This window comes from Chelonia mydas, chromosome 6 (genome assembly GCF_015237465.2).
Source record: "Chelonia mydas isolate rCheMyd1 chromosome 6, rCheMyd1.pri.v2, whole genome shotgun sequence".
NCBI lineage: Eukaryota > Metazoa > Chordata > Testudines > Cheloniidae > Chelonia > Chelonia mydas.
This window is the reverse complement of record NC_051246.2, coordinates 121,129,734-121,157,012: the sequence shown is the minus strand read 5'-3', so window position 1 is coordinate 121,157,012 and position 27,279 is coordinate 121,129,734. Positions and strand designations below refer to the sequence as shown.

The window sequence follows — 27,279 nt, the reverse complement described above, 5'->3', positions numbered from 1 at the left end:
CCTGGCCCCACACCGCTCCCGGAAGCGGCTGGCTACTGGCATGTCTCTGTGGCCCCTGGGTGAAGGGGGGAAGGTGACTCCCTGCACTCCCCCTGCCCTCAGCACCTCCCCGCAGCTCCCATTGGCCAGCAACCTGGATCTATAAACCACAACTGACACTAATAAAAAGTAAAACGCATGAAATGTCCAATGGATTCTGTGAGATTAGGTGCAGTGTGACCATATGACCCTTGTACCCAAACTCCCTCCCAGAGCTTGCACCCCTCACTCCTGCACCCTAACTGCCTGCCCCAGACTCAGCCTGGAGCCCCCTCCCACACTTCAAACCCCTCGCCCCAGGCCCAGCCCAGAACCTGCACCCCAACCCCCTGCCCCAGCCCGGTGAAAGCGAGTGAGGGTGGGGGAGAGCGAGAGGGGAATAGAGTGAGTGGGGTGGGGCTTTGGGGAAGGGGCGAGGTAGATCCTAAATTGATTTTAAGTTCAAAAAGTGATCTTGTGCGTAAAAAGGTTGGAGACCACCGTTCTAGAAGGAAGAAATTGCACGTTTTAAAATAATTCAGCAGAGACCATTTTATATCTGGGATTCCTTAGCTGTTGAGATTTCATGGTGAGGATCTCAGGTTAACAATCTAAGCAGAATTGTTGATTCTGATCAGCTGCTTTGTTATAAATCTCGCTTGGGTATTTAAAAAAAATAAATGCAAACCATCTACGTGCTAGTCTCGAATATCTGGCTCCTCAGCAAAAAGTTGGAAGGTCTCTTTGATATTCTCTAGCTAGAAACACATTCTGTTTTTCAGCAGGGGAAGGATAGTCCATGGATTAGGACTGGGGCTTACCTACGTTGCCTTAAATTGCTAAGCACATTCAGAGTGGCCAAGGTTGTCACATGACTTTAAAAACTCTGTATAGGTTGAAATTTTTTGATTGCCTTTCCCTGATTTAATATCAAGTCATTGTCTGAAACAATTAAAATGTAGTTTAACACTGACTCCTGCCTGGCTGGACCAATGAGATTGGCTCCAGCACTGTTTGACTGAATTAAGCTGACGCTCTTCTCAGCCAGTGAGGTCCACGATTTGTCAACTGTGGCAGCTCTTGCACCTGTCTTTGATGGTGCTGGCTACTGTCAGAGACCAGATACTGGACTAGATGGTCTTTGGGGCTGACCTAGTATGACAAGTTCTGCACCCCATTTCTATGGTTCCCCATCTTCCTTTTATTCGGTGCTGCTTCTCTGCTCTGACCTTGAAGCAGGCTTAGATATTCACAGTTGCAGATCAGGACCAGAACAGGGCTCACTAGCAATCAAGCCTCCTCAGAGAGGGCAGCGAGGCAGTGCAGAGTTTCAAAGTAGCCGTCTGTGAATAGTGCATCATCAGTGACCTCCTCCCCTTTGGGGTTTACTTCCAAATCTCCTGTCTTTTCAGGGTCCAAAACCCAAAAGTCCATGCTCGAGTCATGGTCACATGTATTCTCGGAGTGGAGACAATTCTCATGGCTTTACTGTGACACAATCTCCTGTCCCTGGACACTATAATTTAAACATGCGGTCTAAGTCCTGAAGCTTCTGCAAATGAATGAAGTTGCATCATCCTGCAATAACTGGGCTGGTACTTTAAGCCCTAACTCCACTCTGTCTTCTAAGGGTATGTGTACACTGCAGCAGGATCTGTAAATCCCTGTTTGGGTAGATGTACCCCCACTAGCTCTGATTAAGCTAGCATTATAAAAAAAGCAGTGTACCTACGGCGGCATGAGTGGTGCCTTTATACAACACCAGGTAGGACCTTAGTTATCTATTCAGGTGGCTAGCCTGTGCCACCACGGCTACTCTGCTGTTGTTAGCCCAGTAGCTCAATCAAAGCTAGCACGGATGCATCTACCCAAGCTGGAAATCGCACCTCCAGCTACAATGTAGAAGTATCTTCAGTTGTAGCAGAAATCTGTTTTGCTCTGAAAGGCGCTGGCCTATGGAGGACTCCGCTATGCCATGGGACCCTTGATGTGGACTGTGGCGGCTGTTGAGGAGGTACTCGGTTGCCCCATATCAAAGGCATGTGATACCCCCTTCAAAGCCACGTGTGCACAAAACAATGAAACACCAACAGATGTGCCAAGACTTTTGTGTTTTTTTTTTTTCCCTTTTAATGCTGTGGTGGTTGACAAAAGAGACTGGAGCATTTCAGAGTCCTGAGAACGCTTGCTTCTGTGACAGGAATGTGACACCTGTTCCCAGCTTCTGGCAAACAGAGGCTTGGGACGCTCAGACGCTCATGAGACCCTTAACTTTTATATTTGAAGGGTGGGGAGGGGAGAGTGGCATTCATGGCCAAATTTTGCGAGGGGTTGTCTTTCAACCTATTGACTTCGGCCTTCAGGTCCGTCGCTTTGTAGCGTGTACGTGACTGGCTCATCCAAATGACATCATGTGAGACTGCACCGTGCCCTCACTGGAAAGCTGAGGTGTAACCCTTGGGGTGGGAGCAAGGCTTTGCACGATCCTATCAGTACCCACACAACCTTGCCGCATGACAGTCCCAGCGCGGCAGCTGCTCCTCCTGACTTGCAGCAGCTGTAGTCACCATCTTGGATTCACAGGGTTTTCTGGCTCTCTCACAACTGGCTGCTTTGATTCTTAAACTGATGGTGCTGGAAGTATTACAAGATGGCAGCTGATGAGAAACAAAACAACCCGACTTAAAGGGATTTGAATTGATTATTTAGTGGGAGCCATGTCGGGGGGAGAAAAAGCCATATTATGTACAATAGCAAGTCTGTGGGCAGTGACCCAAACAGGGAGTGGAGCATGCATTAAACAGAACAGTCATGCAGCACTCGGATCAGGAAAGGGATTTAAGGATTATTGTAGAAAGATCCTTTGAAGTTGTCAGTCCAATGTATGGCTATAATAAAGAAGGGTAAAGAGGATACGGATATGCATCAACAGAAGGATAAAATACAAATTTAAAAGTAATATCGGACAAAGACTTGTTTTATAACTAATCTAAAACACTTTCTTCTCTGCTGTTCCCTTTCTCCTAGAAAGGACATTGTTAGAAAGTGTGGGGAGGAAGGGGAGCGATTTTAGCTTTTAAGTTTTTTGGCTTTGAGGTCAGGATAGAGAGTGCTTCAAGATGACCGTACGGCAGAGAAGTCCCAGTTACAAAGTGAGTAAATAAATAACACTTATTCCGTAGCACCTCTTAGTTGCAAAATGTCATGGCCCATTTCAGCTGAAGTACAAACTTCAGTCTGTTGAAGAAGCTCCCAAGTCAGATGGGGACATGCAGGGTTCATGCAGAACCTGATCACACATAACCATGTGGAATGGGCTGCTAGCTGGAATCTGCTGTAACAAATACAGTAGGGCTATGACTCTTTAAAAACTAACTCTCTGGTCACATACTACATTTGTAAAAGCAGAGTGGGGGTTGGGAAGGAATGAAACATTAGCTGAAGAGACGGTACAACTCAGAGCAGTATGAGTAATGTGATTTTTGAAAGTGCAAAGACATCTTAGTGCAATTAATATCAGGTGCAAATAAGTGAAATATTGAACAGTGTGCAGTTAAAGTCTACATTTGAAATCTAAACTCTCAAGTCAGGATTCTACTGTAGTATAAACTGGAAACAACTAAGTGCAGAGAGGATTTTGAAGAAGAATGGGGTAAATAGAAAAGTGATGATTCTTAAATGATCTCCCCCCAGCCCCCAGCCAAAAGGCCTTTTTTCCTGTCTCAGTGCCTTTCACCTGTATCTCTGGGGATCTTCATATTCCGGTTAACAATTGTGTTCATATCTTTGTCCGGTGGCTTATTTAGTAGTTTGGCGAGATATCTGTATCTCCTTCACTTGAAAACCATTTTCACTGTGGTACTGGAGACTGACAAAGATATTTTTTTTTAAAAAAAAATCACTTGGAATTTTGCCCTGTTTGGTCATCTGGGTTGAATGAAAAACATTTCACGGCCTGTTTGCATCCTGAATATGCCTACAATTGTTGTTGCTACAACAGGTTGAAATATTATGCTAGATGCAGCATTCTGCAGATGATATTTTAACTTTTCTCACTGCAAGATACAGAAAATGGCTGTTTACATGGCTGGGGGTGTTTTTCAATAGGAAATGTTTGTAGTTCTTATCTTTAAAGGTAATTCCCTTTTTAGTTCCAATCACAACATACTCTTTTGTTTAAGAGAGGTTTTTCCCAGTCTCCGGCCAAAAACTGCATCTGTTAGCAATCTTTTGGATTTTAAACTGAAGCTTTTTAAACAATGAACCATCTGACCATGAAGGCATCTGGTCATGCTGTATTTGCTTATTGTTAGAATAATTTTTAAACCTTGGGAAAAGCAAGGAGTGTGTGTAGCGGGGTGTTAGCATTAGAGAAAATAGACTGGTGTATAATGCAGTGTGCTTATCGGGATGCTGAGGTTATCGGATCAAGGAGCAATCCTATTAAATTTCAGCACTTCTCGGCAACACTTGTTCTAGCAGTACCATTTCAAAAGCATTTGGCATTGTAGTGGAGAACATTATTAGTTGCGTGTTGATTAAATGGACACCTTCCGAAACTAAGTGGCTGGGGTGAAGCTAAATATTTAGAGGGCCAATGTGGGCAAAATTCTCTGCTAGTGCAAACCTGGCACAGTTCCACTAACTTCAATGGGCCAGTTTTAAACCACTAGATAATTTGGTCCTGTCAGGTTAAAAATGATACACACTGCTGTCTGAACACTTTTTCAAATGTATTTTTGTTACAAATCTGAGTTGGCTACACTGAAAGATGATGGAGGAAAGGGGGGAATGTATCTCAATTTTAGTTTGCTTTGTGAATTTGTCAGTATTGGGTATGTATGGTTTCAGAGTAGCAGCCGTGTTAGTCTGTATTCGCAAAAAGAAAAGGAGTACTTGTGGCACCTTAGAGACTAACACACTGTAATGAGAGTGATCACCTAAGGTAAGGTATTACCAGCAGGAGAGCAGGGGTGATGGGGAGGGGGGAACCTTTTGTAGTGATAATCAAGGTGGGCCATTTCCAGCAGTTGACAAGAACGTCTGAGGAATGGTGGTGGGGGGGAATAAACATGGGGAAATAGTTTTACTTTGTGTAATGACTCATCCACTCCTAGTCTCTATTCAAGCCTAAATTAATTGTATCCAGTTTGCAAATTAATTCCAATTCAGCAGTCTCTCCTTGGAGTCTGTTTTTGAAGTTTTTTTGTTGAAGAATTGCAACTTTAAGGTGTGTAATCGAGTGACCAGAGAAATTGAAGTGTTCTCCAACTGGTTTTTGAAATGTTATAATTCTTGACGTCTGATTTGTGTCCATTTATTCTTTTACGTAAAGACTGTCCAGTTTGACCAATGTACATGGCAGAGGGGCATTGCTGGCACATGATGGCATATATCACATTGGTAGATGTGCAGGTGAACGAGCCTCTAACAGTGTGGCTGATGTGATTAGGCCCTATGATGGTGTCCCCTGAATAGATATGTGGACAGAGTTGGCAACGGGCTTTGTTGCAAGGATAGGTTCCTGGGTTAGTGGTTCTGTTGTGTGGTGTGTGTGGTTGCTGATGAGTATTTGCTTCAGGTTGGGGGGCTGTCTGTAAGTCAGGACTGGCCTGTCTCCCAAGATCTGTGAGAGTGATGGCTCGTCCTTCAGGATAGGTTGTAGATCCTTGATGCGCTGGAGAGGTTTTAGTTGGGGGCTGAAGGTGATGGCTAGTGGCGTTCTGTTAGTCAGTTTTGCTCTTTGCTCGCTTGTTTTGTTTGGGTCTTTCAAGAGCAACAAGGGAGAGGGAAATTATTCGGCAAAAAAAGAATGTGATTGCAAAGCCATTAGCTATTTGCAGAGAAATTCAGAGGCAGGGGATGTACCTGAAGCTACTTTTAATTCATTTTCTAAGATATTGGCTGTTTTTCTTAAACTTGAAGAAGATCTTTCAAGAATTCTGTTGCTGAATTGCTACATAGCGCTCTCATAGCATCATGAAGGGATCCATATAAGTACATAGATAAAATTTGACGGTATGTTGAGGGATGCCACTGTCACAATTGCAGGGCTAGCTGCATCTCTGTCCCCTTCCTGAGCAAAGACCCAGTGTCTCGGATCTGTAGACCTCATTATTCCAACAAATTTTCAGGTAAGGCACAGATACATTTTCCTGTTCTGGTCTCTCCCTGTGCGTCCCCTCAGGCCTTTACCTCTTCTGCGGTGGAATTTTGTAATTCCCCCGCTCCTAGATCAGGCCCGGGTTTGCTGTGCCAGCCGTTCTTATCCTGCAAGTCTGACCAAGTTTGTGCATGCGCAGTTCTTCCCTTTGGGAATCAGTGGCCAGTGGCGTATACTGCCCAGCCAGCCGCCTTAAAACAAAGCATTGTTTGTTTTAGAAGTAGGAACAAATCACTTAGAGGAAAAATGATGCCTCTTTTTGTTTTTTTTAAATAACAAGGTCTGCATACATGCTTGTCTTATCTAAAGGCTTTACCGTCCCCTGATGGCAACTGTGTGCAGGCCTGAGTGCCCCAGACACCCCAGCAGGTGCCTGCGTCTCAGTCTGGTTCCCCCTTTCTCTGGAGAGGCCCTTTTAAAACCCTGCTATAGTACTTTTGTTCTTCTTGTTCCTGGGCTTTGAACCCTTCCTGATCTAAACCAGTTTGGCAGGTTGGCTGGAAAGGGAGGTGAAATCACCAAAGTTAGTAATTCTGGCATTGTCCTGTAGCATCTCTCAAGTATTTGCTCAGAGGTGGCTATCCTGAGCCTGTCTTTTCCTTCCTGCCTGTTTCTCCAGACAGCTGTCTATTGAGTTAGCCCAGTAAATTCATACAGTAAATATCCCAATAAACAGGGCAGTATACGGTGTTAATAAATTATTACAGCGCAGCTCCAAACCCACCCCGACTGCCCCGCAGGCTGTCTGCGCTGCACTTGTCAGGCAAAGGCAGCTCCTTCATAGCAGCACTGCTGTTTCTCCTCCCTTCTCCAGGCCTGGCTTTTGTTCATTGTGGAGATGCTAATTTAGCACTTGCCAGAAACGAAGAGTCTTGGGTTCACTGCTAGATGGAAGTGCTGTGGCCAAAGGGCAACAAAATGCTGTTCTGTCTTGTTGGGATCTGGGTGTCTGAAGCTTTGAGCTGAGGACTAGGGTGGTAGTTACAATACGGAAGGGAACTTCAGAGTAGTCTTTATTCTTGCGATGTTGCTTCTGGGGCTGTTTTCTAAATTCTTTGCAGGTTGAGGTGAACTGTTTGTCTTAGAGCTGCTGCGAATGTCCGAATGAAAAACCGCTTTAGGAAGGGCCCAGATGATGGCCCAAATTTTGCATGTGCACGTGTCACGGCAAACGAGACTCTACAAGTTCTGAACAGGGCGGTTGAACAAACTCTTTTGTGCTTCTCACTAAGCTGCTGTAGGCATTGGGTGCTTTAGGACTGCCTAGAGAACAAGCAGCCAGTGAGCCGTTGATGCAGAGTGGTGAGAAAGTGAGTGGCGGAGACTTGCTGGGAGAGCATTCTTGTCTCCTGCAGCAGAATGCGGAAAAAGGATACAAAATGCCCCAGGAGGTGGGAGATGGTGAATGGGGTGTAGAGAGTAGATTAAAATTCAAATCACATTTGTAGCAAAGCAGCACCTCGTTTATAAGATGTGCCATATGATGAAAACAAAACTGTCACCCACTGCCCTGCCAATGCACATCCACCAGGGCATACAGACTACTGACCTTCCCCTGAAAGTGCTAATGAGGCACCTTGTCTCATTGCTACTTCCCCTAAGGGGACGAGATTGACTAGGTTTGTTAATTAGGCTTGTACAGTAGCAGTTACCAATGACTTTACCGATGGTGTGAAACAGAGCGCTCACAGTATCTGTCAATTGCACACAGCGAAGAGAAGCCGGCAGAGAGCGACAGTACTGTGCAAGAGCTCATTTGGATCAGAGTCCATTTCATCTTCATTTGCCAGGTTGCTGGAAGCTGGAATGGAAAGACATTTAAAGGGATAGAGGAGACAGAGCAACAAGCATGTTGACCAGATAGTTTTGGTAGTTTGATGTCCTATAATTTTTGCAGAAAACACCATGTAGGTGACAGGCCGATCAGTTGCCTGAAATGCTTTACAATAAATATTACATATTGAAACAAACAACTGATTATGCTACATAGTGTTTAATATACAGTAATTCACCTATTGTTTGTCTTAAAGTAGCAGTTCCTAGTAAGCAACAAAATGACACTGGATTCTGAGCCTAGCTTTTAAATTTAAAGTTAGATTGGGATCTGGCCTAGCTTTTAAAAAGCACAAGTGAAGGAAGCTTTCCCTCAAGGAGGAGCGACCTGTACAACCACTGTACACTCACCTAGTGAATTTAAAGGGACACCTGCAAATATCCTCGCTCCCTCCATCTAAGCAAGGGAGAGCAAAGGCATTATCCGAAGAGGTTATTAAAGAAAATGAACAAGTTGTAAGAACCTGAAGGAATTCAGGAGCTGGCCAACTGGACACGTTTAGACAGCAGTCTCCTAGTATATCCTCTGCATTCACAAAAGCATATGTACAACCTACCTATTGAGATCACACAGTGCATAGAATCACTGGCAGAGTGGCTTTCTATACCCTGAATTTCTTCTGTTCCTCCATCTGTTCTTTATAATTATACGGACAATTAGCACCAGTGTGATTCATGTCTGCAATTCTTTCCTTACATTAATCAGCAGCGACAGAAAGGTTGCTATTGCAGCCTGGGGGAAAGATGAGGCAACGCCTCCATCAGCTGTTGCTACTTCTGTGGGACAAGAGATCATGGATTCCAGTTCTACAGCTAGAGCTCGCCTCCTGCTTATGCAGGACTTAGAGGTGCTGTACAGTGAGAAGTTGCAACGTGTATCTAAACCAAAGATCCCATGGCCCCTGTGGCCTGCCCAGCATTTCCCTTTTTAGTAAGTTGGTACTGATGGGTGGAAAGCTGAACCAACCACAGCCTTTTTAGGCAGGCCTTCAAAGCCCCTTTTTGCCTTGTTTCCCCCCACATCATTGATTCCTCTCTGCTGTTTCTACCCTGCATTGTACAAGTGAGGCCTGAAGACTTTTAAGGAGGTTAATTTGTAGGGTACATCCAGATGTCACGGTCTCATTGTCTGTAGGGGTATGTGATGGGAGGATATATAGGTGGCCCCCAGCCACCTCTTGCAGGTGTGGAGCCCAGCTGCTGGTAATTTTCAGCCACTGGCTTGCCAATGTTCATATCCCTTTCCACTTCCAAGGAGACCTTCCCAGAGAAAAGGGCTAGGAACTTACTACTACTTAATGAAAGCTGAAATGCAACTTCACATGTCCAGTTCCTCCCAGTCTCGGGGTGGGAATCTGGGGGCTCTGCAAAGCCCCGAGGTCAAAGCCTTTTGTGCAGTCGCTGAGCACATGTTCTGCATTCGTCTGAGTCACGGCATTGCCATTAATCGATCCCGTTACTCTTGAGAAGCATTACGTGAAATGTATTGCATGGAAACTAAACTGTGCTCCACAGTAAGATCTCACTCGTATGCACTCTGCTCATTTTCACACCCAAAAATTCACACTCAGTGAGGTCTCTGCTCAGTGAAGACTTATGAGCTGGTTCTGCTCTTTACGGTGGGGCTTCATCAGTCACTGGAGCACTGCAGGCTTTTGACCTGAATAATTACAGCTCAGCAACCCTCTGCAAATATCTGAAGGAAGTCCATATTGTGCTGCATTGTCCTTGTTCTTCTACTGTACTTTGCTCCTTTGCTCACCAAGTGGCAGTATTAAGTGATCTACGCTGAGTTTGCCCGGTGGTTAGCATGAATTAATGAGGTTCTGCTGCACTTCATTGAGAGAGGCCTTTAAACAAGGAGGCAGCAATAAGAGAACCCAAGGGGGAAGCTGAGAAAAGAGAATTAACTTGCCGAATTATAAATATTTCCAAGGGAAAAGTTGTCTGTTGTGGTGTTCAGCTTTCCTCTTTAGAGACCTTTTTGCTCCACCACTTCCTTTCAGTCTGACACAAACAGCGCTTCCCTCTCCGTTTCAGCCTGGGATGCAGGCATGTGTCCTGTCTTGCATGCCCATCGGCAGAAGGCAGGAAGCTGTGCTGAGCCCTTCCGACACTTCCCACAGCTGTGATGGAGCCACAGGTGCGGAAGGGAAGTTGTAACATCTGTCCAAACAGCGGGTGACCATTGGAAGAGGGGCTGCTGTGAGGATCACCTGCACCCTCCCCTTTTTATTTCTCCTTTATTTCCAGCTTGCTGCTGTTGCTCTGTATCTGATTCCCCGTCCCTCCTGGGAGGAAGCCCAGGATGTAGTAGGGAGGGAGGAATCTAGTGGTTACGTTAGCCTAGCCCATCTCAACGCCTAGGCTTGTGAGGCTAAGCAGCTCTTGCATCTTTCCTGTGGCCCTCCTCTCTGGACTGTTGAATTACTGATAGGAACCAAATGATGTATCTGTAAAGGAATTTTAAGTGCTTGTTGCAAGGGGCAATGATCATGCGGGTGACAGGCCAGGTATCCCTATGGGGCTGTGCAATATTTCCATGCTGTACTTCCTCAGGGCCAACTAAGACAGCTCATGCTGTGTCTCTCTAGATGTCATTGCTTTGCTACGCTACAGGAGAAATCCTCTGGCTGTGCTTCAGGTTCTGGATCCTCTGAGCCTCCCAGGAAACCATCTCATTTAACCTCTGCCTGTTTTCCCTCCAGGCCTAAAATGCCAGATGGGGAATGGGGTCAAGTGAAGGGTAATTGCTCATTGCCATTCAGCAGGGGAGGAGCCCCATTGAAATCAAATGACTCCAGATAAAAAGTGAAATGAGGCAAGCACAATGGGGACTGTGATAATATCTGAGGTCTGTATTCCCCACCCCCAGTCCCTGAGGATCCCCTGGTGTATGTGTGTGGGAATACAGATACACGTGCCTGCGCTGGGCTCGCTCCATGTGATCCTGAAATACAGCCGTGTAAGGGGTTGGAATGTGGAGCCTAGCTGCAGGGCCGGGTAGGGTGGGAAGTGAAGGAATCCAAGAGAGAGTTTAGTCTGCAGGATTTAGTTACGGACTCTTGTTGGGATGGGATTCAACCGGGAGTCCAGTACTGCTCCCCTCATGGGGTGCAGGGAGGAAGCCATGGTATCTTGAATGACCATAAGTGATCTGTACTTCAGTTAACTGCCTGGTCACCTTTGTTCCTGCTATGGTTCCAGTAGTGTAGAAGTGCCCCCCAACATCACACGGGGCATTGATTTTATTTATTGATTTATTTTTGGTCCTAAACTAGGAGAATGCCAAGTACTGAGTTGTCAGCATCATGTTTCGAAGATTACAGCCTCCCCCCCCCCGGAGACCTCTCTAAGAGCACTGATCAGGCCTCTTCCTTACTTGGGTTGTCATGTCCTACGTGACTGGAACTCAAGATGATGTGGCTCTAGGCGCCTGTGTGTTCATCATATGGGATACTTCTAACATCACTCTCTAAATAGGGATTACCGTCAAAGCCTCCGAATTTCCATGTCGGTATCTGGTGACTGTAGGAACGTGACTGAAACTGCCTCCTGGGATTAGCCTGAAGCATTGGCTAGCGGCCTTTGCCATACCATGATTCTGTGTGGCAACAGAAAGTTTCAGGGTCCCAAAGGGATGGGTTTACAACCCTCACATTGATAACCCATGGTCTACGGTTCCCTACCCTTCTTAACAAATTCTTGCCCTCTTGTAGTGGTCTGTGCAAAGTCACAGTATGTATGACACGGCATTTTGCTTATGTTCTGAGAGCAAGTGCAAGCACATTAGAAAATGGCTTTTGATCATCCTAAAAGTTACCCAGTCAGTTAGTAGATGTGGGGTCTGAGCTAAAAGGATCCAACAGTAGAAATATCCTCAATTTTAGATTTGGCTTTGTGTGTGTGTGTGTCCAAATATGTTAATATACCGACCAGCAGGACCAAGTTGTGACTGGTGCCATTGACTGTGACAAAGATTTGACTTGAAGAAGAAATTGTGTGTGTATGTGTGTGCGCGCATGTGTACTGCCTCATGGTTTTATAGATACCCTTGCTTGTGAGGATGTAGGAGATGGACTGTCCTTCAGGCAGGAGATATCAGTCACTCCTGAATAAACCTAGTGCAACTTGGCATGGAGAAAAACCTCCTTTTACTTCCAGTGGAAGTGATGGTCTCTCTGAGTAGCCTGGCATCAGGCACTGCTTGAATCCTCTTGGCTCTTGTCAGCCACTTGTAATTTACTAGTATGCTACTCCTAAATTCCTCCTACTGCCCAGTTCAGCTTCCAAACTATGGTAAGTGTGAATGCTCTAACAGCAGAGGCAAAAAGTAGCCCATATTTCCTTGAGTAGCATATTTTTTTTGCAAATAATTAGGGCTGTCAATCACAGTTAACTCAAGCAATTAGCTAAAAACAAATTTACTGGATTAAAAAAAATCATGCTTAATCGCAGTTTTAATCACACTGTTAATAATACCCATTTTCATTTATTATAAATGTTTGGATTTTTTTCTACATTTTCAAATATATTAATTTCAATTACAACACAGAATACAAAGTGCACAGTGCTCACTTTATATTATTATTTTTGATTACAGATATTTGCCCTGTACAGAAGATAAAGAGATAGTATTTTTCAGTTCGCCTGCTACCAGTACTGTAGTGCAATCTTTGTCATGAACGTGCAACTTACAAATGTAGATTTTTTTTTTGTGACGTGACTGCACTCAAAACCAAAACAATTAAAACTTTAGAGGCTACGACTCCATTTAGTCCTACTTCTTGTTCAGCCAGTCACGAAGAAAAACAAGTTTGTTTACATTTACGGAAGATAATGCTGACCACTTCTATTTACAGTGTCAACTGAAAGTGAGAACAGGCGTTCACATGGCGCTGTTGTAGCGGGCGTTGCAAGGTATTTACATGCCAGATGCACTAAACATTTGCATGCCCCCTTCATGCTTCGGCCACCATTCCAGAGGACATGCTTCTATGCTGATGATGCTTGTTAATACATGTGTGAATAAAATTTGTGACTCAACTCCTTGGGGGAGAATTGTATGTCTCCTGCTCCATAGTTTTACTTGCATTCTGCCATATATTTCATGTTATGGCAGTCTTGGATGATGACCCCAGCGTATATTGTTCAATTTAAGAACAAGTATCAGAGGGGTAGCTGTGTTTGTCTGGATCTGTGAAAGCGGCAAAGAGTCCTGTGGCACCTTATAGACTAACAGGCGTATTGGAGCATAAACTTTTGTGGGTGAATACCCACTTCGTCGGATGCATGGGAGAACACTTTCACTACAGATTTGACAAAACACGAAGAAGGTACCAATGTAAGATTTCTAAAGATGACTACAGCACTCAACCGAAGGTTTAAGAATCTGAAGTGCCATCCAAAATCTGAGAAGTACGAGGTGTGGAACATGCTGTCAGAAGTCTTAAAAGAGCAACACTCTGATTTGGAAACTACAGAACCCAAACCACCAAAAAAGGAGATCAGCCCTCTGTCGATGGTATCTGACTCGGATGATGAAAACAAACATGCTTTGGTCTGCACTGCTTTGGATTGGATAGTTACCGAGCAGAACCCGTCAGCATGGAAAGCATGTCCCCTGGAATTGTGATCGAAGCATGAAGGGGCATACAAATGTTCAGCATATCTCGCATGTAAATACCGTGCAACACTGGCTACGACAGTGCCATGCAAATGCTTGTTCTTACTTACAATGTCAGCTGAAAGTGAGAAGCCAGCAGCATTATCTCCCGTAAATGTAAAGAAACTTGTTTGGCTTAGCGTTTCCCTGAACAAGAAGTAGGACTGAGTGGACTTGTAGGCTCTAAAGTTTTACATTGTTTTGTTTTTGTGTGTGGTTATGGAGGAAAAAAAAATTCTACATTTGTAAGGTGCACTTTCACAATGAGGAGACTGCACTACAGTACTTGTATGAGGTGAATTGAAAAATATTTTTTTATCTTCTTTACAGTGCAAATATTTGCAATAAAAAATAATAGTGAGCACTGTACACTTGTATTCTGTGTAGTAATTGAAATCAGTATATTTGAAAATGTAGAAAACGTCCAAAATATTTAAATAAATGGTATTCTATTTGTTTAACAGTATGATTAAAACTGCAATAATCACCATTATATTTTTATCTCACGATTGATCGTGATCAATTCTTTTAATTGTTTGACAGCCCTACAAATATTTTTTGCTTATCAGATTTAATAATCTTGTGAGTGAGCAGTAAAGCATTCATTCTCCTCTGTGAAAAGATACCATATATTTTGTTCTTCTTGCTTACGTTCATAAATATATATTATCCCCGATTTATTTATTTATTTCATTTTTTAGAGAAGTGATTGTTCTTGCTGATTAGCACCCAGATATTTTCTCCATGAATCACAGCAGCTGCACAGCTCAAGCCAGGGTTACGACATTTTTGCAAAGAACCTGCTTTTCCATCCGAAGGATGTGTGAGAGAATGGATGTGCTTATTATAGGGATTATCGTTGGCATAGCAAGTAGTTGTCTGTGCAAAATTCTAAACTGAAGGCATGAATGACAATGCAACCAGATGCAAAAGCACTTAGCATATGGGGAGTGCTTTCCTTAATATTTAAGCAATGATTTTGCTCATGAACAGGACATACCTGTTTAGCTCACTTACATTTTGCACTCCCTTGAAATGCTAATGTCACTTAGCTTGTGCAAATAAGAGGAGGCAGCTCTTTTATTAGAGCAAACATTTTCTTTTTGCTCTATATATTAAGCAAATTCTGCAGGCTCCCCATAGGAACACTATGCTTGATGTGTCACTGAAGTGAACACTGAAGCGTATTGCTCAGTGAGTCTGCAACAAGATTCTAACTTAACCTCCAAGAAATCCATGTTTTTTTTACTTTAGTCGTGAGATTCAAAAGTATCTTGGCAAGAGGCACTTGCTGACAACTGACCTGTTAGACACACGGTTGCCGGAGGAAGAACTTTGTGCATAGGCCTGCATTCACTTACAAACCATTGAGGGCGCTCCCAGTCCCCACAAGGGCGAAAGGACTTCTTGCTCCACCACACCTCGCAGAAGGCTCTGGAGGTAGTCCACTTGTCAGCCCTCCATCCATCACGCAAAGCAGGGTCTGAGTGTATCTGAACGTAAGGTGCTGCGTTATGCCGCCAAATGAGGACGCTACAGCTAACGTGGCCTGTGCAGATACATGCTAGTGATCACGTGCCCTACCTTAGGGTGGGTTTGTTTAGATGTTTTTCTGTGGCCTTCATCATTGTCTTATCTGAGCGTCTCACTAACAGTTATGAATTTAACCTCACAGCGTCTCTGTGAGCTAGGGAAGTACTGACCCCGTTTTACAGATGATGGAGGCGGAGGGAGTCAGAGAGCTTGAGTGACCTTGAGCAAATCACTCAGCAAGTCTGTAGCAAATAACAGAACCCAGATCTTCTGAATTCAAGTCCCGTTACCTTGAACGTGAAGCCAGGGTCTCATTTTGATTATCTGACACTGATGTAAAAGTGGTTGCAGCTCTGCTGACTTCACTGGAATTACACCAGCATAGGGGAGAGCATCGTTCATCGTGCAGTAACGAAGCATGCCTGGAAAGTCACCAAATTCAGAAGGTTTTGGACTAAATGGGGAGGGGAAGGGGTGGGCAAATTCCACAGTTCCAGAACCCTCACCGAGATTCCCCTGCCAGCTACCACGCTCTCTTTTACAATGCCAGGGGTCCAGTTTTGGGCACGACAACTGGCTGCAGCAGTTTGGCTAGGGGAGAGAGGTCATCCCCCAGGTAGGCCAGTCCTAGGCCATTTAGGGCTTTTAAGGTGTTGGTTACAACCTATAACTCCACCTGCGGAGCAACAGGCAGCCAGTGCAGATCCCGGAGCACCAATGTCACAAGCTCCCAGAGACTGATACAGCTGCCTTCTCCAAATGGTTGTAGGGTGTAGCCCCCTGGGGAGCGCATTGCAGCGGTCTAATCTTGAGGTAAGACAAGATGGAGAACAGGAGCACAGTCTGAGCCTGAAAGGGAAGGCTGCATCCGCCTAGCCAGATGCAGGTGGTAAGTTGCTGTGTGGGTTGCTGCTGTCAATGTGATTGTCCAACAGCAGCTGGGGGCCTGAAGTTGCCTTGCCTTGTAACTGGCAGACATACTCCCTCCATCAAAAGGATCGATGTTCCCTCCAGTTGCTTCACCCAGCACAGTCGTCATCCCCTCAATCTCATTTGGGTTGAGTTTCAGATAACTAGGGGGCATGGAGGAGGCCGATCAGCCCGGCGCGGCCTGAGTGCTGCACTGCTTTATCCAAGCTGGATGAGCTAGCGACCTATGATTGGGTGCCATCAGCGTGCTGAAAACCCACGACTCCTTATGAGTCCTCTCCTACCCATTAACCAGGAGGAGTGGCAGAACGGTGCCCTGCAGGACCCCGTGCCTGAGAGCTCGTCAGGAAGAGGCACAGACATCCACAACTCTCCATTGAGGTCTCTCTAAGACAGTGGTTCTTAACCTTTACTGCAGCCTGCCTGCCCCCCTTTGGTTCTCAAAATATGTTCTCGGACCCCTTATCAAAAATCGTTGAAGTAGGTCAGTTCTTTAAACCTAGATATATTTGTTTGTAAATTACAGTAATTGTTAAAAAGTGTATAATGTTAATAAATACATAGGTTTGATGAAACAAAGTAGTAGGAGCTTAATTTGTGCTTTTGATGATTTACCTTCTAAAAAAATCTGGCATGTCTCGCACCCCCAGAAAGGGCATCTCGCACCTCAGGTTAAGAACCACTGCTCTAAGAGAAGGACAGAGACACCAAAGAGCAACTATGTCCATTCCCACTAGGGTCCTATTCCAGACAGGCAGGGCCAGCCTTAGGGGCAGGTGTTCAGCGTGCCAGCTTCCAGAGGGCACCAAATCAGCATCCAGGGGATGCCAAGTTGGAGGGGGTTGGCTTTTAACCCCCCCGCTTCCGGGGGGGTTGGGGAACCAAAAACATTTTTTGCCCTGGGGCGGCAAAACACCTAGGGCAGGCCCTACACACAGGACCTTGGGTTGCCCCTGACAACAGCCAATCCAGCCAGCCCTGAAGGAATCATTTGTTTGTCGCTTCATTTCCCATTTCTCTCTTCCCCTTGTGTCTGGTTTGAAGAAAGTGACTCAGCTGACCATCGTGGTGTGTGAATAACTCTCACTTCTGCTTTAGCCCAGTCATATCACCAGGGATGAACTCAGGCTAAGATTTTTCCAAAGTGACAAGTGATTCTGAGTGCATCGATCTTTTAGGTGTCCAGCTTGTGACACCTTCAGAGGGTCTGGCTTCTGGAGGCTGAAGGATAAGCGCCTCCTGAAAAATCAGACTTCTTTAAAGGGTCCTGGTTGGGCCTCAAAAAATTGATGCCCCCAGTTTCACTAGTCATCTGCGTTGGTGCCTTGCAGTTTTCTTGCCTACGTAAGTTACAGCTAATAAGTTCAGAACATTGTGTACTACTGAGTTAACTTCCAAACACTAACCTCTGGGTGCTGCCCAGTACCATGAAAACAATCGGTTCTTTTCATGGATGCTAAATTTGGGGGTCTAAATAGGTTGCCACTGCCTGTTTTAGTGAGTGAGCTACTTTAGTGATCTAGGGAAAGTGTGTAAACTGTGTTTTCAGTGAATATTAAAAATACTAAGTTGCCTCACTTTAAACTCTCGCTAACTGGTCAATCAATAGCCCATCTCATGGCAGTACAACCTTGCCTGGATCCCACTGGGACATGAATAACATTCCTGGGCTAAAACAGTAGGTATTACGTTTCCTGACAGTCGTGGAAACCTCTCCTCTGCAGTTATCATTTCGGTCGGCCAAACCGGGTTTTGGCAGCCGGCAGTTTTAATGCATAGTCATGAATGTGGCCAAAGATGTACCGGAGACTGGCAGCTTCATGAACCCAGGATTATTTTGATATATTGCAGCACTGCGTTTGTTTTCCAAAAGAGACGTTTTCTCTCTCTCTGCGGGTTCCCCCCCCCCCCCCCCCCCCCAATTTGCTGCCGTCACTCAAGATGAGTTTTTACAGTAAGTTCACTGTAAGGCAGGAGGTAGAAGGGGGAGGGATTCAGAAAAGCTCAGTGTAAGGCAGTGTGGCCTAGAGGATATGGCACTAAACTGGGACTTGCCACCGACCTGCTTGGTGACCTTTGGCAAGTCGCTTCTCTTTGGGCTTCCGTTTTCTTCCCCGCCTTTGGTCTATCTTGTCTGTTGAGCTTGTAAATTCTTTGGGGCAGGGACTGTCTCTTACCATCTGTCTATACAGCACCGAGACCAGTGGGGCTGTCATCTTGGTTAGGACCTCTCTGTACTACTGCAATACCAGTAAATTATAGTAATAAATATATGAATGCTGCATTTAATGGAGAGGAAGAACAGCAAGAAAGACTTGAGTTTATCCTCTGCAACGCTTCTTGGTTAATGGCGTTTTTTAACAGCAATGTATGGTTCTCCGTAGCATTTCAAAGGATTGCACTTTTTGTATTTTGCTTACACTGCACAAACAGATACTAGAATTTTACAGGCCTTCCTGTTGTAGCTGCTTTGTAAAGTTAGATTGTACTCTGTGTACCTGTCTTTATTTTTGTATTACATTCTGTTGCAAACACAGCTAAAAGATTAACATTTCCTTTTAAGCCTTATTGGTATAAGACCAAAGCAGTCCTGTGTTGCATGAAGGCTGATAAGTTCTTGCACATTACCGGGGAATTTTTTAAAAAGTTGATCTAAGCAAAGTGTACCTGCATTTTCTTCCTGGAATTGAGTATGCAGGCCCTGAATGGAGCAGGGACATGGAGCTTAGCATTTCTGAGCTTTGGCAGCCAAGGTAAGCTTATTAAGAGGTGTAGCGAAGCGAGGACTCAACGGCACAGCAGTGCCTCCTGCTGGTTGTCTTGGGAATTAGCTCAATTCCAGCACAGAGCACCCTCTGCAGGCTGGTGGCTCACCTGCTGTAGCCCCGTGTCTCTCCTGGACCCCGGTGCCTCTTTACCTCAGGGTTCTGCCCCAGCAGTTCCCCCACTCTCTCTGGGTCTCCCCTCCCAGGGGAACCCCCCAACCCTCTAAACCGACCTTGCCTCAGTGGCTACTGCCAGTCATCATCTAGCCCCCGCTCACTGGGGCAGACTGCAGTCTGTAAACCACCCACCACTGGCCAGGGGGTTTGGACCTGCTGCCTCTGCCTAACCTCGGACTGCATCTCTGCAGCCCCAGTCCCTTCTTTAGACCTTGCCCAAGGCCTGCAGCCTGGGGAGTTACCAGGCTGGAGCTCCCCAGCTCCTTTTGCCTTTCCCCAGCACTACTCTACCTCAGGTACCCTTCTCTCCCAGGCAGCCAGGTCCTTCTCTCTCCAGAGCTAGAGAGAGACTCCTCCAGCTCCTGTCCTCCAGCCCTCTTATAAGGGCCAGCTGGGCCCTGAATGAGCTGGCCACAGCTGTGGCTGCTTCCCTAATCGGCCTAGCTTGGCTGCTTTTAATCCCTGCCTATTGGAGTGGGGCAGCTGCCCCCCTATGTTTGGCATAAATATCAATGACTTTAGAGCCATCCACACAGAAGCAGGCTCTGTAAAACAGAAGTTGCTTGAGGTTCATTAGATTTTGCACCAGTCTCTTGGCATGACACTTTTTTTTTTTGTTCTAACTTACTAAAAAATCTCCAGTCTGTTTATTCCCTAATGGGTGTAAAATGTCAGGGGGAGTTGACTTGGACATTGAATAAAACCCCCTGGTACTTGTTGGTGAGGGGGTAGGAAAACACCCTAACTAAAGCAGAGGATGGAGGGTCCACAAGGTTTTCTCAGTCAGAAAGGTGGCTCTTTCTCGTAAACTTCCTGAAGTCTACAGGAGCTGAGGCTTGCAGACAGGTTTATATCAATGGCAGGATTTCCCTAGGGTAGGGATTTAGTTAATGCAGTCACTGAATAGAAAAATCAACTTGACTTTGTTACCACCAAGCCAGCTCATCAGCACTCATGGGAGGGGGTGGTGAGGGGAGACTTTCTCTGTGAGCATGTTCCCGTGGAGATCACTCACTCACAAACACACTACACAGTCCAACTGGAGACTGGGGTTTATCTCCCCCACCCCAAAAGGAAAGGGCACAGGGCCTGCCTGCAAAGGTGGCAGATCCCAAAGCTCTGGCTTCTAGTAGTGTCCTCTTCTTCCACCCCTTCAGCAGGTTCAGAGTCACACTCAACAGCGGCATGCCCTGGCTGTGCTTGTTCCTCAGACCTTAGGTCACTGGAGAAGGAAATACAGCCATGGGGGAACAATGTATACCCCAGGCCCAGCCACTCTCCCCCAGTAAAGACACTCAAGCGGAAGGGGGCACAGATTTGTCAAAGTGGTTGAACTCTTCGTTTGCACCTCAGTCTTGGGGGCATGAGGGTGTCTGGGCTGTTTATTCTAAATCCATCTAGTTAAACGTCTTTAAACTTAAGCTGTAGAGGCTTGAGGCACTGGGAGTTTCCTACGGGTTAATGATCAGGTGGGAAGAGTTGATGGCCTGTGCAGAAATTTGCCAGGACACCTTTTATAGGAGAGGGGCTGCTACAGTTCTGCACAGGAAGCAATTTTTATTATTGTGGGAGCATCTCTGGTCAATGGCCTTGAAAGTGCTGAGAACTAAATTGACTAGAAAACCAGGACAAGTTCTGGAACTCATTGAAAGCACTCAGCCTGGAGGCTGATCCTATTGCTTAAAGGATCAGAACTGCATTTGCTAGTGTATAGTTACCTGCTATTAAATTGCTTTGTGTACGTGAATGGAGGAAAAACACATTTACTCTTGTCATTAGGGGCATCTTCTCATTGGGTGTCGACTCTGGAAAGTGTAGCCGGAGGAGCTAGCCTGAAAACCACATTCCATTTCCATCTGTGACTCTCTCATTGCAAGGAATGGGTTGGTCTTGAGTCTTTTCATCACTGAGATCAGCTGGAGAGCTGTTGCTAATGGTCCTTGGATGTAATCATTGGTGGGGCTGGAGAAGTTGGCTGCTGGAGGCAAAGCCTTTTTGGTGGAGAACTTGAGTTTAGAATTTGCCCTCCTCATGGATCTGACCATTTTTGTTTAGTGTTTTAATACTGAAATGCTGCTATGTGCCTTGTGGGATTTGTAGTTTGGATGCCTTGTGCTCCCTTTCTTTCAATGGGATGGGATCCCCAGTGGGACTACATCTCCCATGATGCACAGTCTTCCCTCACTGACCTGAGACTGTGGTGTTGCTTTTTGACTTCTCCCAAAAAATTGAGTTTTCAGAGGAGAGGGTGGGATGCAGAAATGTTCCAACCAGCTCTAATCAGAACCCTGAAATCGGTGAGGGAGCAAAGAGATCCTTATGTGAGAACAACCCGAGATGTCCTGATGCTGCCAGTCCTTTTAAAGACTTGTTGGATGATCTCTTGAGAAGCTGAAACCTCCCCCTCCCCTTGACTTCAGTGTGAATCGAGGGTGCACCTCGGAGAAAATGAGGTCATTGTTTCATAGCAAGTATGTCTGACTTATCACTAACAAAATAGGAACAACAATTGTTCTGGAGAGGCTCCTGCTACCTTAGCTGTGCCAGGCCCAACAGTTCAGGGGCTTTTAAGCCAGTAGGGTCAGATCTGGAGTGTTTGTGCTGGTCATTGACATGCTATGTTGTTGGCATTAGGAAATTCCATCAGAACCAGGGTGTTGACCAAGATGGTGAAATGTATCTGATGCAGATGTTACTTATTAACACTTGGGGAAAAGTTAGGGAGTTTCTTAATAAATGCTCAAGTCCATGGAGCAGAGAAGCCAATTTTATTTTTCATGTTCTAAAACATATGCTCTAGCTCAAACAAAGTTATGGGCTTGAAACAAGAATAACTGGGTGAAATTATATGGCCTGTGTATTATACAGAAGGTCCAACTAGATGATCACAATCTTGCCTTAAACTCAATCAACCTATGAATGCAAACTTCAGTTTTCTCTTACTTTTCAAAGCAGAAGATAAACTGCAAGTCTTTTTAAAAAAAAAAAAAAAAAAAAGTACTATGTGACTTTTGTCTTTGTATTTAGTTGTAACCTTGTGGAGAGGGGAGGTGGGGGTTATACACAGTGTAATTGTTTTTCTGTGGATTCTAATACTGATTCTTGGCTGCGAGCCATTAGTGCAAGCTAACGGTTTTCTCTGGGACTGACCTAATTTTACTGTTGGATCATTTGGTAATATACGCTGCTGGTGTGAGACAGCTGGTGCTCCCTTCCCTCCATGGGGGAGCTGGGGAACTGACCGTGAATTCACCAGCCTTGTAAGTGAGGGAAACAGGTTCATTTGCAGACTTGGCTCTCTTACAAGGTAATCTAGTGTTTCTGATGCACCAGCAGCAGGCTCATTGTGTGCTGGATATTTCTACAGGGAAACTTGCAATTAAAGCTTGCATCAACCTGCTCATGTCAAGGGTCACTTGAACTGGAAAGAACTTTTTCTTCATGTCTCTGTGTGATCCTAGACACTAAACTCTTGGACAGATAATCTCTGGGCCATCCCTGCCTTCACTCCTCCATCCTCCCCAAAAAACCTCACTCCAAACAATGTTGACAATATGACTGCCTGGCATTTCTGTTATCAGTGCAATTCTCAAGGCTAGAATTAAAGCTGAATCAGGATTTCTGTTACAAATCCTTATATTTCTTAGGTCTAAATAGCTCAGCTAGGAAAAAAGGTTTGATTGTGGGGGGGAGGGGGAGGGGGATTAATGTAGCATCCAGATTTAAGCCTTGGAGCAAAAATAGTAATTTTGTCCGTTTTAAATCTGGCTGGCTATGTGGGAAACCGCCTACAGAACTGAACAGTAGTTCTGTCTGTGGCAGGGGAAACAAAGCGTTTCTGAAGCCAGCCCCAAACTAAATGTTATCGTTGCAGTCCTACATCACTGAGCCAACCACCCTGGTATTTGCAAGGATGGATGTGTGTGGGCTGGGGGAGGGTCTTGTTGTAGGACAATATGGGTCTTTGTCCTCCTCTAGTGGCAGGCCCACATAAGAGGATAACAAATATATTGCACCTGCCAGCTACAAGGGCTAGTGTTTTAGCACAAGTGCTAGAGACTCGTGCTTTGAATGTGAGAGGTCTTGGGTTCAAATCCCTGCTGGCGGCCAAAGCGGGGTTCGTTACCTGGGGATTGGCCTTGTGTGTTGTTGTAACTGGGTGTACCAGGATGAGTCAACAAAACTTTAGAAAGCTACAGCTTGAATTGCTTTTGTAATTCCGAGTCACAGGCTAACGCAAGCAAAACATGGGTTTTTGTGTTAGGAACATTGCTGTAACTATTCCCAGGAGTGTACAGGAATATGTGCACTGTCTAGCCTTGTGTCAGTCAGTCAGCATAACCCTGTGGCTATAAGGGACTGGTGCCATGGAATCTGGTGTGTTGCAAATATTGTGATGTTAGGTGGTGGTTCTAGGAGTATCCCTATGGCTGCACTTCAGGTGTGCATGTGTCTCTCGAGCCCTTGATCTGAGATTTGTCGTCAGCAGTGTCTGTTCGGCTTGTGCGTGCGCCCTATGCCTCCTCACGCCGTATAACTTTCTATAACCAAAGACTATCCAGATTGTTGCTTTGAGAATCAAGAGTGAACTTTCTGAAGTGTGGAGAGCATTTTGCAGGTCTCGAAAGAGCAAACAAATCTGGAAGTGTCTGTCATTGAGAAACTGTGAGCATGAGAGCATGTTCCTGAACCCGTAAACAGCTTTATTTCCTGTCTCGTATGCTTCCTTGCTATGCCATGTCACCAGTGTAAATCTGATCTCTTCCAAGTGACTCATGTACAAGGACACAGGAGAGCCTGAAAAGCTATCTGGTGTATTCCACCCAGCAGCGTGTCGTAATCTCCAGCCGAGAGAGCTGGACTCTAAATCATGCAGCGTAGCTCAATGGTTTTCAGCCCCTCGAGAATGAACCCAAAGGCAGGAGTCAGCAGTTGTTTAAATTAGGAATGTTATGAGCCTTTTTCTATACACTCATTACTTCCAGCTAAGCCTGGAGTGCCCCATACACCATCCTCCACTCCAGGGGGCTAAGGGGCCTGCAGCGCCTCTGAGGATTACCACTGGCAACTGTATGGAGTATGGGACTGTGGTGTGGAAAAAAGTCGAAAGCCCTTGAAAGAGTGTAGTTTGAATGGTCATTACCTCTAACATCTGTAGAGAAATCATAACCCCCCAGGTAGAGAGTCTTGTATCTATAGTGAAGTGTCTAATGGCCCATTTTGAGTTTTGGTAAGTGATGGCTACTTCCTAAAAGAGTGAAATATGGTTTATATCCAGTTTATTTACTCTGGGTCAGTTGTAGCAAACTACATCAAAAGCAGCCTCACTGCATTCAGCAAAGCTACGCAGTCAAAAGCTTTCAACAGAAGAAATTTTAAAGTGCCAGTACTGAGAGGTCTGGGTTTAGCTGTTCTCTAAGGACCTTGGAACCGGAAGATTGCCACAGTTAAATCGGGAAGCGTTTAGTTAAAAGCAGACATTGTAACGCTGATTGCATGTAAAGACCTTGTCCCATAGAGCTTTGGGGTTAAAAAGACCAAATAATATACCTAGATCAGAATGCTTGGGATGGTGGGCTCAGAATGTAGGAAATCTGATTGACTTTAAAGCCAGAAAGGACCATCATGATCATCTAGTCTGCTCTAAATCAAACTTAGACTGGTATAATGGAATTATTGTGTGCCGTGTGTTCAGTCTTCATAAAAGAATGTAAAAGGAAAGTAACCCTTATTTCTCCTGATGAGTTTCTTTTTGTTTTCAGGACCAGGAAGAAAATAAAGGAGCCACTAGCTGGCCTGAGTTTTACATTGATCAGCTAAATTCAATGGCTGCTGTAAGTAGTTTTACAATTGTTTTTCTGGCATATGTAAAATAAACAAAAGTGGTCTTTAGCAATGTAGTTATGCTGTAATCAACTGTTACACTTCAGAATATTACTGTCCTCAAATCCATGCTAAATTGTGCCTCCTTTCCCTCTCAATACACTTACTGTCTCCAGTGTGCGTTTTACAAAAGGTGTATGTATGCGCACACACGCACACAGGGTAAGTAGCTGAAATGTCATGGCAGGATGCGTAACATGCAGTCTGACTTGCGTTCATCCTTATGTCAGAAATGTAAGGCTGGAAGGGACACCAAGATGTCAGATCCTGCCCCCGGCGCTAAGGCAGGACCAAGTAAACTTACACCATCCCTGACAGGTGTTTGTCCAACCTGTCCTTCTAAACCTCCAACGATGAGAATTCCACAGCCTCCCTTGGAAGCTTATTCCAGAGTTTAGCTACCCGTTATAGTTAGATTTTCCTCAGATCTAATCTAAATCTCCTTTGCTGCATATTAAGCCCATTACTACTTGTTGTATGGTCAGTGGACACGGAGAATAATTGATCACCAACCTCTTTATAACAGCCCTTAACTTATTTGAAGACTTATCAGGTCTCCCCTCAGTCTTCTTTTCTCACAACTAAACATGCCCAGTTGTGTTTTTTTAACCTTTTCGTCATAAATCAGGTTTTCTAAACCTTATATCATTTTTGTTGCTCTCCTCTGGTCTCTCTCCAGTGTGTCCACATTTTTCCTAACATTTAGCACCCAGAAATGGACGCAGTACTCCTGCTGAAACCTCACAATTGCCAAATAGAGCGCAACAGTTAGCTCCCTTCTCTTACGTACGACACTCCTGTTAATTCACCCCAGAATGATTTTAGCCTTTTTCACAACTGCCTCACGTTGTCTCCTATTCAATTTGTGATCCACTCCAACCCTCAGATCCTTTTCAGCAGTACTACCGCATCGCCAGTTGTTCCCCTGTTGCAATTGCTGTCATATCAGGCCGAGCTGTGAGTCAGCTACAATAACTAAACTGAAAATGAAGATGGATATTAGGAAAAACCTTCTCACTAGGAGTGTGGTGAAGCACTGGAATGGGTTACCTAGGGAGGTGGTGGAATCTCCTTCCTTTGAGGTTTTTAAGGTCAGGCTTGACAAAGCCCTGGCTGGGATGATTTAGTTAGGGATTGGTCCGGCTTTGAGCAGGGGGTTGGACTACATGACGACCTGAGGTCCCTTCCAACTCTGATATTCTCTGATTCTATGAACAGGGCTGCTGTACAGTTCTGCTGCATTTTTCAAAGGAACCTGAGTGAATTCTAGTGGGGGCTGGGTGCCAGACTCCTTTATTTTCCTTTGAAAATTCCAACCCCAGTGTCTCTTCAGTATCTACTATTTGCAACAAATCTGGATCCTTGCTAATCTTGTTACTGACCCCTCCTGTGTTGGTTGGCCCTGACAGTCACACTGTGGGTTTCTTGATATGTGAATCTTGGAGGCTATGGATGGAAACATTTTTCAAGGGCTATGGACTTTGCATTGTGATGCAACTAAGCATTCTATGCATACACCATAACCGCATCTTTCTGATGTGCGTGCAGGCAGGAGTGTGTTTCTGGATACAAAATGATTATTGTTAGTCACTTTGCCCAGCGCTATGCAAGACACAAATACAGACATGGTCCTTGCCATGAGAACTTGCAAGCTGAAAGACACAGATCAAGCAAGAATGCTTTGGGAGACCGCAGTGCACTTGCTTTAATAGCTGCTTTTCAAACCACAGTTGCTTGGCATTTTAAAGTCTTTCCTTTTTTCCATCTCTCTTCAAATATCAAAATCTTTCTTCAAGCACTGATTGCTGCTATAAGTGGGTATGTAGTTAGACTATCCTGAGAGGCAACACTTAATTGCACGCGGCTCAGCAAATCACTTCACCTGAAGATTAGTATGAATGGTAGAAGCAAAGATCTTAATGAATTCAAAATGTTCAAGACGATTAGTAGTCAGGGGCCTGATTTGACACCCTTTGAAATCCTACATGTCTCAGTGTTGTAGCTCTTGCTGCATAATGACATTGAAAGCTCTAGGGCTTGTCTACACTTTCCAGAGGATTGATGCTGTGGCGATCGATGCATTGGTGGTCGATTTAGCGGCTCTAGTGAAGACCCGCTAAATCGACCGCTGATCACTCTCCCGTCTCCCGAGAAGAGTAAGGGGAGTTGATGGGAGAGCGTCTCCCGTCAACGTCGCATAGCGAGGACCCTGCAATAAGTCGATCTAAGCTACAGTGATTTCAGTTACACTAGTCACGTAACTCAAATTGTGTAGCTTAGATCTACTTTTCCCTTTAGTGTAGACAGGGCCC

The 27,279-nt window shown here is 45.1% G+C and overlaps 1 protein-coding gene across 1 annotated transcript in view; it reads left to right on the top strand.

The window, feature by feature from the left end:
* DAAM1 (dishevelled associated activator of morphogenesis 1) overlaps nt 1–27,279 on the top strand; it is a 184,120-nt gene that overhangs the window by 97,319 nt on the left and 59,522 nt on the right. Inside the window, 1 exon segment of the mRNA XM_043548617.1 lies at nt 24,847–24,918. Within this exon segment, the coding sequence (XP_043404552.1) occupies nt 24,847–24,918 (72 nt within the window).